The following is a 14,124-nucleotide window of genomic DNA, read 5'->3' on the forward strand; positions in this document are numbered from 1 at the left end:
TATCTTGGAGTACATGTGGCCAAATTTGGGTATAGGATATTTTTAGGCTTGAAAGTTTGTTGGTTCCATATCTCAAACTGTTCAGATATGGATCAATAATTAGTGTATATTATTATTTTAACGTTAACCAATGAATAGTGATTATGTTAATCATAAACTGGAGCCTTATTAAAATTATTAAAAAATTTAATTGAGGCAATTGAGTCTTTGAGTATATAGTCTTTGTATATTAGAAACAATTTCAAAGTTACAAACTGTTACACCATTTAATTTCAGCGTCGTTCTAACTCACAAATCACCACTATTTTGTAAAGGGACACTTACAACATTAGGGTTTTCTTTTAAATTATTTGTTTTCTCATGACATCTGTTAATCAACATGACATTGGTTTAGTGTTTATGTAAAAGAAAGATGGGTTCATCAAGTGCTACGTCAAAAAATACAAATGTTATTTTGACCAAAAAAATTGTCATGATGAAACTCATGAAAGGGACCGATGATGTAAGGATTCATGACTTTATAATTATTTTTATAAAATTTAATAAGTTATGCACCAAATTGTTATTGATCTCAAATCAGAGGGATGCAAAGCTTGTCCTAGTCTGACACGTTTCACTCAAGCCAACCCGACCCATCAATTCCTTTGTTCGGGTTAGATGACCCGAATTTTATTCAAACGAACCAGTCATGATAAAAGCGGCACTGCCTCGCTGCTGACTGAGACTACTACTCCTCCCTCCCTTCTGTTTCTGCGTCACTTTAAGAAAACAAAAACAAACTGAATCTGACTCTGATACGACGTCGCATTTGGTCATGGAGGCGTTACCCATCCCCACAGACACGTTCAAGCTAGGGTTCATCGGAGCAGGTAAAATGGCGGAGAGCATCGCCAGAGGGATCGTCCGATCGGGCGTTCTGCCTCCAAATCGTATCTCTACGTTCCACGCTAACCCCATTCGACGCCAAGCCTTCGAGTCCTTCGGCGTCGAGCTCCTCCACAAAAACGACGACGTTTGGCCCTCTCTCCCTTTTCTTCTTTGTGTATCTGTCTGTATCTTTTGCGGTGAAAAATTTGAGTTGCATTTCTTCTATGGTGATTACAGGTGGTGGAAGATAGTGATATCGTCATTTTCTCTGTCAAACCTCAAGTTGGTATTTACACTATTCCATTATCTCTCAATTTCTCAAGGATATTGTATTTATAATATAATTGGTTTTTAAAAGTAAAAAAAAATTATTTATTTATGATTTGCTCTTGCTTCTTGTATGATTGAAATGTATCTTGATTTTAGTGATATGGGAATGAATTTTTAGGTGGTGATTTTGTGGATGTTTACCAGATAATGATGTGGTTGTGCCTTTGCATTTGTGCAGTTAAAGATGTAGTTTTGCAGTTGAGGCCACTGCTTTCCAAAAAGAAGCTGCTAGTTTCAATTGCTGCTGGAGTCAAATTGAAAGATCTGCAGGTCTCTCAGTTACAACTCTTCTTGCTTTTTATCTAAATTGACTATTTGTTTTTTTGGTCAACTATCTAAATTGACTATAGTCTATATGGATTGGCCAAAACACTGTATTTTTTTCATGAACCTCTAACTTCCAGTTTATCATTTTGAGTGAGTTCTTTTTAGTTTCTACGAAAAGGTTATGTTCTGAACATATTACATGCGTTAATTGATTTAAGTATTGTACACAGTGGAGCGAAAAGTTTATATTGGCGTGTGCTAAGCTATATATATAAACAAACTCTACTCTTAAGGACTGCATAGATGTTTTTTTTTTTTTTTTAAGGAATCTGTATGGAAATACTATTAATAAGAAAGAAAGGATTCATGTAGCCATGGGACACAAACAGAAAAAGACAACAGGAAATAATATGCAATGCAAATGTACGTAAGAGTTGGAGTGAACAGGTTGTATATGCTTTCAAAGAAGAAAATTACATGTATAATTTTTTTTTTTACACATTAGCCCACCCACATTTGCATGCCTCTCCCTTTCCCTTCCCACAAAATTAGTTCCACTCCTTTACCATTTCACAGTGAGCAACTCTTTTTCATCTTTCACTTCCCTTTTGCCTTTCTCTAAAGAATGACAGGGAGTAGACAGAGAGTAGGGAATTAACTTTTCTGAAGGTAAAAGGGAGGATAGAGGGCTGGGCTTAACTAACGTCAGTCTAATATACCTGTGTAAATTCTTTTTTCAAATTCAAGCCAACTTTCAGCTCTGCTTGTGTAAAAGTCAATTATAAAAGAGTGCATTTCTTTCCAGCCTCAAGCATCACCCTTTTCTTTGTCTAATGCAATAGATGAATAAATCTGTTGTTCTGTTCCACATTTGTTTTCCTTGCAGTGTCTGATGAATAAGCACACGTTACTGTTAACCAAGTTTTGTAAAAAAGTAGAATTATATTTACTATTTTGGGGAAATTTGAAGTTCCCAATGTTTGGTTCACTATATAGAGGATGAAAGGAGTAATAAGTTAATAACAGAACAGACAATTTGATGAACTGAATGAGCAATATAGCATGTTATCACCTTACCATTCATTCTTGAATTTCAGAGTCTGGTCACTTGTAGTGCTCCCCTTGTTTCTCCTGTCTATAAGGAAATATGACAGTAACTTTGGAAAGGTCCTTTAGTGTAAATGAAGAAAAATGGGTGTTGCAAATCAATATCTGTAGTTAACAGTCTAATTATGATTATCCCCATTTATGAATGTGCCAGCCACCAGAAAGAATACGATGCTGTTCATGACAATAATAGTGCTGATAGTGAAGTTTGAGAGATGTTGACAATGCAGTCTTCTCATTGCACAAAGTCAATTATTTACCCACAGTTACATTTAGCCATTGGTAAATTTAGCCAGTTCTCACCCTTCAAAATTGTGACAACATAGTAACAAAAATTTAAGTTTCTTAACCATTTTATTTTCGAAAAGTAATCTTGGGCAGCTTCAGTAATTTGGGGTTACTAGTTTTATGATTGCCGGAACACAGTATACTTTGTTTTGACCAGCATCTCTTGATAATAACTATAGTTACTGGACTGCATGCTCTTAATACCAGGGAAGCCTAATCCTGGAAATGACTTTTTAGCATCAAATTTGTTTAACATAAATAATTTTATTATTCTATACGTTAATCATAAGATTAAGTGTGATAGCTTCTATAGTTTGTGCGCACTATCTCTTCCTGTTTGTTGATCCCCATGCTCTAAGTCCTTTGATTCCTACCACCGTACAAGTATATTCTTTTTCTTTTTTTGGTCTTTCATGCATGTAGTTCTATTTTAAACTTTAATGTATAACTTTTGAGTTCTTAATGTTATTGAAAATAAAAGGTTGAGGCACCTTCAGTTTTTTTTCGTTTAATCTATTAACGGAATCGTTTTATCTACCTTAGGAGTGGGCTGGTAACAGCCGATTTATTAGGGTAATGCCAAACACTCCTTCTGCTGTTGGTGAGGCAGCATCAGGTACTTCTGTTATCCTGTCAGTGGTTTATTCCTTGACTTAGAATAAAAACAAATAATGTCAGGTATACTATTATTTTTAACGTATCTGCAAACTGGCTTGGCACTGTTTTTTGCATTGTGAACCAAATTGTTATTTGCTTAAGTGAATATTTTTGGTACGAACTTACAATGAGGTGCTCCATGCAAATTTTCAGTTAAAAAAGTAAACTAATAGGTTTGGAGGATTTTTAAAACTAATATTCTTTTATGAAGCCATTTTTAAAGCAATATTTACTAAACTTCATGTTATACTTCTGCTGCCTATAGAAATAGTAACTAGCAGCATTTGGCGTATTACACAAAAGTACTGTTTTTTTTTTTTTTTTTCCATAATAGTTTGCATAAAAGTTGGGAATATGACAGCTGGCTACCCTAGATCATGCTAGTATGACATGTTACAGTTGTTACAAGACTTGCAAAATGCTGTTTGTGGTAGTGCATTGGATTGATTGACATGTTGGTCTTACATACCTTTTAACTCTTCAAGTTTTCCTCTCGCGTATTTGCATTTTTCTTTGTTCATTTTTCATATTGCTTTTAATTTGGTACGCCAAATTTGTATGAGTAGAATGAAATTGGTCATGCCTCTAATCCTCTGGTCACACAGTTATGAGCTTGGGAGTAGGTGCAACAGAACAAGATGGAGACCTAATAGCTAAATTATTTGGATCAGTAGGAAAGACGTGGAAAGCTGATGAAAAATTGTTTGATGCAGTTACTGGCGTTAGGTATGTGACTTTGTGTCGCAATAAAAAATGATGCTGTTCATTCTCCACTGCAGAATATCTTTTACTTATCTCTTGTTGCAATCAGAGATCTTTCTTTCAAATATACTCTTAGTGTATCTTCCAAAGAGGTTCCTAGGTTTGTTAATCATGCATTTTCATCCCAATAATTGTAATAATTTTAGATATAAAGTCATAGATTCTGGTTTTATTGATACCTTTTATAAACATACAGTGGCAGTGGTCCTGCATATATATATTTGGCGATAGAGGCTTTGGCAGATGGAGGAGTTGCTGCAGGTCTACCTCGAGAACTTGCACTGGGTCTAGCATCTCAAACTGTAAGTCTGCTTATATTGCATGGTGTTTTAGTACTCAACCAGTCATGTGACATCATCACATCATCACACCATCGTGTATTTGTGTCTATTTGTCACAATTTGTAACAACGTAGGTCTAGATAATCCCTTTACTTTTAAAATTAAACCTTCACCAACAAGAAAAAGTATTTAAAGAACTGAAATAGTTTCCAACTCTCAACTGCCTTTGGATTGATTTTGGTGGCTTGAACATCCGAAACACATTTTAAAAAATCCCTTTCTTTTCAACATCAAGAGTTCATATTGTATTTGCTGGCTGTTCATAATGTGTCGTCACTTTGGTTTATTTTTTCTTCAATTCCGCATTGTGAGGATAGCCAATTCTTTGCATCCCTTTGCAGGTATTAGGAGCAGCATCTATGGTTACTAGTACTGGGAAGCATCCAGGTCAGCTAAAGGATGATGTAACATCACCTGCTGGAACTACTATTGCTGGCATTCATGAGCTGGAGAAGGGCGGGTTTCGTGGAATATTGATGAATGCAGTCCTCGCTGCTGCCAGACGCAGCCGAGAATTTTCGCAGAGCCAGTGAGTGATATTTTTATATCAGATGAACTTATGGCCCTTCCTTTTCATAGCTCAGGGGATAGAATTCATTTCCAGAGAATCTTATAGATTCTTATATATTGTCCCTTGCTACAATATGCTGAATTAGAGTTTGATTGAAATACTGTTTTCAAGATTGGACTACAGGTAGAATAAGCTTAGCTAGCAATAATAATAATAAAAATTTCTTGATTTTATGTTCGTTAACAAAACATTGGTGCAATTCCAAGCCCAATGCTGTCAACGGAAGCTCCTCATGAAATGCTTTTAATGGTAAAGAACACAAATCAGAAGATATGATTGGCAGCTTTTACTCAAAATTCAACTGACCCAATGAACTTTCCTCCTGTCTCCATGTTGCCCCCGCCCATATGTAGAGCCATCTTTTGTTGCCCCCGCATCAAAGCTTCACTTAAATATTACTTGACTCTTGTTTTTCAACAGAAAAGATTGAATGTATATAAGAGCACACAAAAATAGCATGAGATTGTAAGCTACTTCTTGTAGACTTATTCACTTAGTTTGTTCATAAGAATCTGAACAAAACTATATTTTTTGCCTAATTGGTATGGAATCTTTTGATTTGTGGCAATGAATATATAACAATAGCAGCAGGTGTAGACTAACTCTGCATTGAGGAATATTCTCCTTCGAAATATGTCCGCTTTTCTTTCAACCTCTTCTCGCTATGACGAGAAGGAGAGGAGTGCCTGGAAACAGACTTTCGAACCACACTCTTTGGAGGAAGAGTTCTCAGTGGTCTATGCATAACCCATCTTTTAAAATGAAGATGAGATTGTCCAATAAAGGATTTGGTATACGAGTTGATAAGATGCGTCTCTTCCAATGCGCTAAAGCAGGCACTTAGAAAATACATAGCGCAAAAGGAAGACAAATTCAGAATAAATTTGCTTCCAATTAGCAGAGCATTAAAATGCCTGATCCTATACATCAGCTAGAAGCTTAATACCAAAGATCCAAAGTGTTCCCAGAATTCTCCGAAGTCACAGAAATTCAGAGAAGTACTTTGAGCCAAGGGTAGTGGCAATGACCCCTATTTACACCATAGTGAACCGAGCATATCCAGCACCAAAGCGACTAGCACCAAGGCAGCCACGCCTTCTTCCCTGCCGAAGGAAGACACACTTCCGAGGTGCCAGACACCTGCCAAAGCTCCCAAGTGCCAAACCTAATCTCCAGGACACGTGTCGCCACTACGACGACTTGCACAAAGTCCTACATTGAAACTTTGTGCAAACCTCCTACTTTCACCTCCTTATAAATAGGGAATAGTATCCAAGTAACAGGGGTAACTATTTTCTCACTTTTACTGTTACTCTGCCAAAGCTACCATTTATAGCTGACTTAAGCATCGGAGAGCCTTCGGCCGGCACCACACCGGTGTCTGAAGCTTAACGGTTGCTTCTCCCATTTTGTCTTCTACAGGTCCCCTACCAGCCTATTTCACCAAGGCCCTTAGCCCTCTTCCCTGCTGAAGACTCCACATACCTCATCACTAAGTTGGACTCAATATTGGCCGGGCCATTTTGAGCGCCAACAGCCCCTATCAATCAATGCAAGTACAAAGAAGCAGATGAACTCAAATACATATTGGCAGCAGACTTTATCCATGATAGCGGCCAGAAAGATGAAGATTTGTACAAGAAAATTAAGGACTGCATCAAGCTTATAAAGGACTGCTACGATATGGAAACAACAAAGTGCTATGATGATGATGAGGCAACACTCGCCTAGATATTGTTCATAGATGGATGTTCAACTTTGCAATTTATATATAAACGTCATTGCTTGGAAGAGTATGGGATGAAGAGAGACCAAGAGGCCTTCGCAGAGCAGGACTTGTTCCTGCCAGAGAACCAACTCCCATATCAAGTCCTCTGGATGTTGATGAGCTCAAGCGAAAAATAAGAGGAGTTGAGTGCAATGGAGAGGTTTGCTCTGTGGCAGATTACTGCAGCAGAAGAGCCACCGGATGAGTACAAAAGGGGGTTTCAACAACGTGAAGGTCGACCAATCAACATGGGAGAAGAGCCACAGCCCGCTCATCTTCCTGATCTTCTTCGGAAAAGACTGCTAGGTCCAGCACTTACTCACATGGAGAAGTGGATTAGCACTGAGGATCGTTTCCCATTGTACCACAATGCCCAGGAGCTTAAGGCAGCCAGGACCCATTTCGGGCGTGGCAAGGGTAGCTCCTTGAGTTGAGGGACACATACATTCAAGTCTCTATGGTTTGCAGGATTTCTTAGTCTTCCTCCCATAAACGAAGACGCGATGTCTTTGTTCTTGAATTTGATAGCCTACGAAATGTGTCCTGATTTCCTAAATGATTTTGTGGTCACCTTTTTCTTCGGCTTCCCCAGTTCAGTCGTTGCTCATCCCGACGATGCTAAGCAGCTACAGTCTGCCCGCATATTTTGCAACTTGCGTGGGAGTGATGAAGCCCTCGCTGACCTCTTTCATGAGATAGGCCCTGATTTGGCGTCTACCCATTCTATACACAACATTGTCAGTGCCAATTAGAGTAACACTACAAAACCAAGTGGAAGAAATGGTTCGCTCAATTCTTTGAAGATCATTTCAGTTGCCCCTGGGCCATGCTTGCTTTCATTGGAGCTCTGATAGCACTCAGTTCTCACAAAACAAGATTAAGAAGTCAAACAACTCCTAAATTTTTGGTTTTTATTAGTTCTTTTTTTACTTTATGAATTATTTCCATATATATTTTCTCCCTTCTTTGCTTCTATAATATTTTTCTTCACTCTTCCGTCACTTTTTAATATCTATATATCTTTAATTAAAAATTTAAACCAAAACACACACACACACACACACACAAATGAAAGCCGACCTAACCAATTAAGAATGTTATAATCTTAGTTTAATTTATGCTTATCATCAAGATGTGTACTATCATCATCATATTCAAATTTTCAACAAAACCATTTGTATTATCTAAACTTCTTAAGCAATTATGTGTTAAACAATCCCTCTTAAACATCTGAGGCCCCACTTCTATATGTATTTTGTGAAGCATCAGATGAGCACATCATTTCGTAGTCATTTACTAAAGAAGGCCACATTTAAAAACGTACGAAATTTGAATATCTGATACGGTCTTTGTCCTTGTGAGGAAAACAGGAGTTGTTTGGTTAGAAGTGTGCAGGATTTGAATATTAGGTTTTTTATGGTTTTCAATATGTGGCAAGTGGTTCCAAAATCAAAGACGAACCAAAGCAACGCAACGCACTCACTGGATCCATTGCAATATAGGAAGATGCGCATGGCACTATGTTATGGTAGATTTCTCCATGAATATAGGTCAGGCTTGGTGGTTCAGTCTACTTGTACTACCTGGGGTGCCTGTATCTTTTAACTCATATTTGAAATTTTCTATTGGTTTGCGTGGTTATTGTCGTTAGTGGAAGAATTTCTGTTCTTGTTTTCTGATCAAGGCTTTGGCTAAACCAATTTTTGTTTCATTAATTCTAGCAAGCGGCAGTTGTGCTGAATGCTTCTCGTCGATTCTGGTACACCTTAGACTTGAAAAAGGAAGAAGAAAAGCAGCAGAAACTAATGAAGACTAGAGCACATGCACAAGCCATACGAGTAATTCATTTACAACAGATGTGTATTACATGACTCATCATGTTCTATTAGGCTGCATATCTTTTCAATGAGGCTGGAGATCAACGAGTATGGTACCTGATAGGATAAACTGCTTTCATTTACGAGTATATATGCCTTTGTTCAGTTCTGGCCAAGTGCGCGTAGTCTCCCCTCACTCTTACTTTCTTTTCTTTTCATTTACGAGTATAATGTATATAATATTAATATGGAAAGTTGATTTGGTTTTGGTATAATATAATATAATATAATATGTTATAAAGTTCATGTATATAAATATTCCCCTTATATTGAGAGATTTCTCAAATAATTTTATTTGAGGGACACCCTTTAGGGTATACTTTTCAAATTTTTTTTCAACAATCCAAATCGTCTATTTTTTAAGTCTATATTCATAGATCATTCTTACAAAAATTTATACAAATCGGAAACCGATTCGACATCCAATTGTGTCATATAAAATCAATGAACACGGTACTTCAAGAAAGTACTAAAATTTCAAGAACTCAATTGAGTAGTCAAATGATATTGAATTCAAGTAATTTTTTGTAGAGATGATCTTTGAATGATTATCTAAAAACTAGACGGCTTGGACTAGTGGAATATAATGTGGAGTGGGGACCTACAAGGGGGTTTCTCAAACAATGGAAGCTCCCTATATATATATATATATATATTAGGTGACGGTTTTATCCCTACATTTACTCTTATTTACAAGTATGGTGTAGGTTTATTACACATACAACAATATTTACTTTATTTATAGTATGATGCGAGTTTAATGCCCTTACACAATATTTACTTTTTATTTAAAGTATGGAGCATGATTAGTGCCCATACAAGCACATTTATTTTATCGCACATTTATTTTTATTTAAAGTATGGTGCTGTCCATACAACAAACAATTTATATTGTGAATTTATTTTACAAGTTTATTATAATGAGTTTTTACTAGAGATTAGGACCTGAAGTTCCTTGCTCATCATACAACTACATCATGACTTGAAGATCTTTGATGATGATAATAATATGAGAATTGGCAGACTCTTTGATACTATATTTGTGAAAAAATGATTAAACCTGTTTGGGCCAAAATATGCACGCCTAGCCCAGCGATGGAAGCCCAGGAAGACAAAACCCAGGATCCAAGCAATTTGGGCTTTTTGTTCAAAATTGGAATCAAGAGGCCAAATCAAAAAGCACCATGTCAAAATAATGGGCAGCCATCAGAGTCTTTTAAGATTGGGCCGATTTCCAGCATACCCAGCCCATCTCTTTTTCAGAAAAGGGGCCATAAGACAGAAATATTTGGGGCTTTCTTATCCACTAAAAAGAGATTAGTCCAACCTTTCTTCACCATCTAAAAACTCTACCCCTAGAAGGTTGACAAAATCAAAAGATCTTTCCTAAACAAACCCACGTGACTACCTGACGTTGAAAAGTCAAAATTTTCAACTATTATAGAGATGTTGATAGGAAATTAATAAGGGCAGGTGTTACAGAAGGGCTTCTCTATATTTGCTCAGCCAAAAGAAGAAGGTCAGAATTTTATATATTATAGAGAAGCTCTGCACCAAAACAGGTGCCATTTCCAAGAGATAAGCAGACTATATTTTCTAAAAGAGATAAGTAGGGTGCAGGGAGTTGTTCATCTGGAAGATCAAAACTAACCATCACAGTTTGAATTCTTACAAGGAGCAGTTAAATTGGAAGAAGGGTTAGGTATTCTTTCAAGAAAAACAAGGAAGTGATTGCTTTAGGAGCTGACTATTGAGGGCTTATATGCCAGAATTGATAGAACCCCTTTTTCTTTGCATTTAAAAATAAGAGATCTTTTGAGAATTTTTGCCGCCCATTATTAAAAGAGTTAGAAACCCTACTCCAAAACATTTCTTATAAATATAAGAGTGGGTGAACAGAGTGAGAAGGAATCAAACAACCAAAACAATCAAACAAACAACCAAAAAAATCAGTCGAAAGAAAAAAAAAAAACTCAAAATGATCACTTGATCTCAAAGAACCTTCAAACAAACTGAAGCAACCAAAAGCTCATTGAGCCACAAGAAAGAAGCCAACTACAAATCAGTTTCAGACGTAGAGAAAACTCATTTAAAACGAGATTTCTCTCATTGCAAATTTGGTTCAGCAAAGGCCAAAACAAGCAAAGCCTGGGGTTTTACAAATATGAAAACCTCAACAAATTTATGGAGAGCCCTGATCAAGCAGAGCAGGTATCAAAATGCAGTTCCAGCTCAGTAATCCTTGAGTCCAGCCACTTTTGCCCCCTTCAGACTGAAGAAGCCGCAATTCTGTCAGTTCAAAAAGCCTTCAAGGGCTTGAAATAGATTAAAGCTCTGCCAAACTCGAACGTTGGTATTGATTTACAGCTGAAACTTGACAGTTGAAGTTGCTGACAGTCCGATCCAACACAGGCATACCCAGTCCAGCCCAGATCAGAAGCATCTATCCAGGCAGAAATGGAAGTACAGCCTTCTTTTTGTCTTTCTAGAGTTGGTTTTTCCCTTTTGAGTTTTGTACAAGGCAGTTCTGCCAAAAAACATTTAATTTTCTCATCATTTATTCTGGCCAGAACTACCAATATTGTACTGTGAAAAATTATGAAGTTCTCACCAGTCTGAGGCAAGAAAAGAACTTACTTGGGAGATATTCCTCACCCAAATTCACATTTGCTTGTTTAGAAATTAGTAACTTGGGGCGCAAGTTATCTATTTTCGAAGTCTGCTAAGATTTTTCATTACTAGCAGTGGCACGTTCGCACACTAAAGAAAGTTGATTTGTTGACCAGGCAATGGTTTTCAAGGCAATGAGGAATTTCACCCTACCATCATAGGAATAAACACGAAATGGGTGAACGGAACCTGAAACTCCTTGATCCTTGACATGTAAATCAAGATATGAAGTTCCTTGATAATCTAGTAGTATTGTATCGATAAGTAGTACTGTACACATGAATAGTAAATGTACTGCAAATGTACTATATGTATGAATAATCTGTATTCATGAATTGATGAATAGTAATTGTATACATGAATAGTAATCATTTTTATGAACCGCTATATACAATAAAGGGACATGAAGTTCCCTAAACTCATGAATGAGCAACTAAATGAGAGGCCAAAAGTTCATCAAGACATGAACAATTAAGTGAGGGCCAGAAGTCTCGAAATATGAACATGAAATTATAAGAATGTCCATACCATGAGAGTAGGCCTGAAGTTCACAATCTAAAAAGTGTTGAGAACCTAAAGTTCTAACAATTAAGTGGACAATCCTTGAGGTAATATTGCAAGTTGTGGCACACCACATATTTCTTTGGCATAAGAAAATGATGAATTTAGCAAAGATTGGTTTTATTACAATTGACACCTCAAGGAATAACTACATTTTATGATTCTGATTGTTAAAAATTCACCTGAAGTGAATAACATCAGGATAAACCTCAAAGGATGAATTGAGGCTCCCTATATTTTGTTATATAATATGATCTGGGCTGGAAGCCCATGGATCTCAATGTATCATAAATCCTGAACCTGAAGTTTTGGGTATATAGTAGTTACTATATTGCAGTATTATTATGGCTCTTCCTCAATTTATATTTTATGCCTATTTGAAAAGGTAATTAAAAGTCTTAGGTTGTGTTTAACGTGGCCTAGAAGTTTTGACACACATGCATTGAAATATATAATTTGAGAGATTTAATGTGGTTATTTGAACCTATAAGATAAGTTCTAAACCATCATTTTGAAAGGACGTGCAAACCACAAGTGCAAGTTTAAGAATTTGCCTAATTATTTAACAAGAAAAGAGCATACAACAGATAGATTTTTATCACCTGCAAGAAATAAGCAGGCTCTGTAAAATCTATCAAGTTCCTTTATGGTTTAGAATTTTCGACACAAAGAGAATGACGCCTCTTGACTATAGCCATGAGCACCTCTTGGTCTTCCAAAATTGTTTCATTGCAACATTTCGAGCTTTGTTTGCATATCCTTAGAATATGAGCTCACCATTTTTCGACAAACCTTATTGTCATATTTATGGTTTTCAACCTCTTGTTGAGAATTCAGCATTTTTTGAAGAGATGAATTTTGGCAGTATTGAATAACAATTAAACTTACAATTATTTGAATATGAAAATTTTATTGTAAAATTAGGAATTAAGTTTTTAAAAAAAGTAAAGCATTTATGACAATTAGAAGTAAAGCATTTATGACTCTCCAAATTAGGGAGTATGGTTGGAGTTGAAATTTTTTAGAGAGCTCCTAAAATAGCTCTTTTTATTATTATTATTATTTTTTTATAGCTAAATTTTAGCTAAGAAATAGGGAGCATGATTGTTGATGCTCTAAGAGGCTAAAACATATACTACTTTAATTTATGTTTCAAATACAGATAATTGTGTATCTAATTGTTCAAAGCCAAACACAGATATGTGAATAGAAAATGTTGTGCGAGTATCACATAATTATGTGGAACTTGAAAATTAAAATTTTCTTGGGACCAAATTGTGAATTTGATGTCATTGAATGAGACTGGATGTTAGATTGCATTTTTGGTTCGGAGGTGTCAGGAGTCCTGGAGCTCACACATCCTTCACGGCTGAATACAAGAGTTGAGCGGCCGGGTCCAAGAGAAGGTCCCATATATTAAATTTTAGGAATAGAGTGTGATGCATGTGTGATAATATGAATTTTTTTTTTTTTGGGTCCAAATGTGATAATATAGAATTGGTGATTGAAAAAGAAGGGTAAATATATATATATATATATATATATATATATAACAAAAACAAAAACTTAGAACTTAAAATAAATTGACTATCAAACTAGCCCTTAACGTGTGAATCCTCGATTCTTATTTGTCTCCTCATTCTCACATGTATCACATTTATTCTTGTTATAGGAAGATATTACTTTGTTACGTCACATGAAAAAAAGTCATCGTATATGCCAAAGGTGAAATGAAGGTAAATTGAAATCCAAAGTCTTTCAAAATATATATATTCCAAGCTTAGAAAGGGTCCAATTATAATACCAAGCTTCCTTGCCGACAAAGTGCTTATTTAGTGTTATTCACATGTATCATATTTATTCTTGTCACTTATAAGAAGATCTTACTTTGTTACCTCAAATCAAAAGTCATCCTATATTCCAAACTTGAAATGAAGTTAAAGTGAAATCCAAAGGTTTTGCAAACTTTATATATACCAAGCTTAAAGGCTCCAAATATAATATTCCTAACGCTTAAGTTATTTTTGAAATTGATGTCATGGAATGGACGTGAATGTA

The 14,124-nt window shown here is 36.0% G+C and overlaps 1 protein-coding gene across 1 annotated transcript; it reads left to right on the top strand.

Annotated features, from left to right (window-relative positions):
* On the top strand, positions 570-5,363 carry LOC18769482 (pyrroline-5-carboxylate reductase). Its single transcript, XM_007202367.2, has 7 exons — positions 570-1,012; positions 1,105-1,153; positions 1,376-1,467; positions 3,403-3,475; positions 4,122-4,242; positions 4,475-4,580; positions 4,961-5,363. The coding sequence occupies exons 1-7, from the start codon at positions 815-817 to the stop codon at positions 5,150-5,152; spliced, it is 831 nt and encodes a 276-aa protein (XP_007202429.1). The 5' UTR covers positions 570-814; the 3' UTR covers positions 5,153-5,363.

The sequence above is a fragment of the Prunus persica genome, chromosome G7 (genome assembly GCF_000346465.2).
Source record: "Prunus persica cultivar Lovell chromosome G7, Prunus_persica_NCBIv2, whole genome shotgun sequence".
In the NCBI taxonomy this organism is placed as follows: Eukaryota; Viridiplantae; Streptophyta; class Magnoliopsida; order Rosales; family Rosaceae; genus Prunus; species Prunus persica.

Coding starts and splice junctions, on each gene's coding strand:
- LOC18769482 (XM_007202367.2), top strand. CDS start 815: ATGGAGGCGTTACCCATCCCCACAGACACGTTCAAGCTAGGGTTCATC. Junction 1,468..3,402: donor TCAAATTGAAAGATCTGCAG/GTCTCTCAGTTA, acceptor TATCTACCTTAG/GAGTGGGCTGGTAACAGCCG. Junction 4,581..4,960: donor TGGGTCTAGCATCTCAAACT/GTAAGTCTGCTT, acceptor ATCCCTTTGCAG/GTATTAGGAGCAGCATCTAT.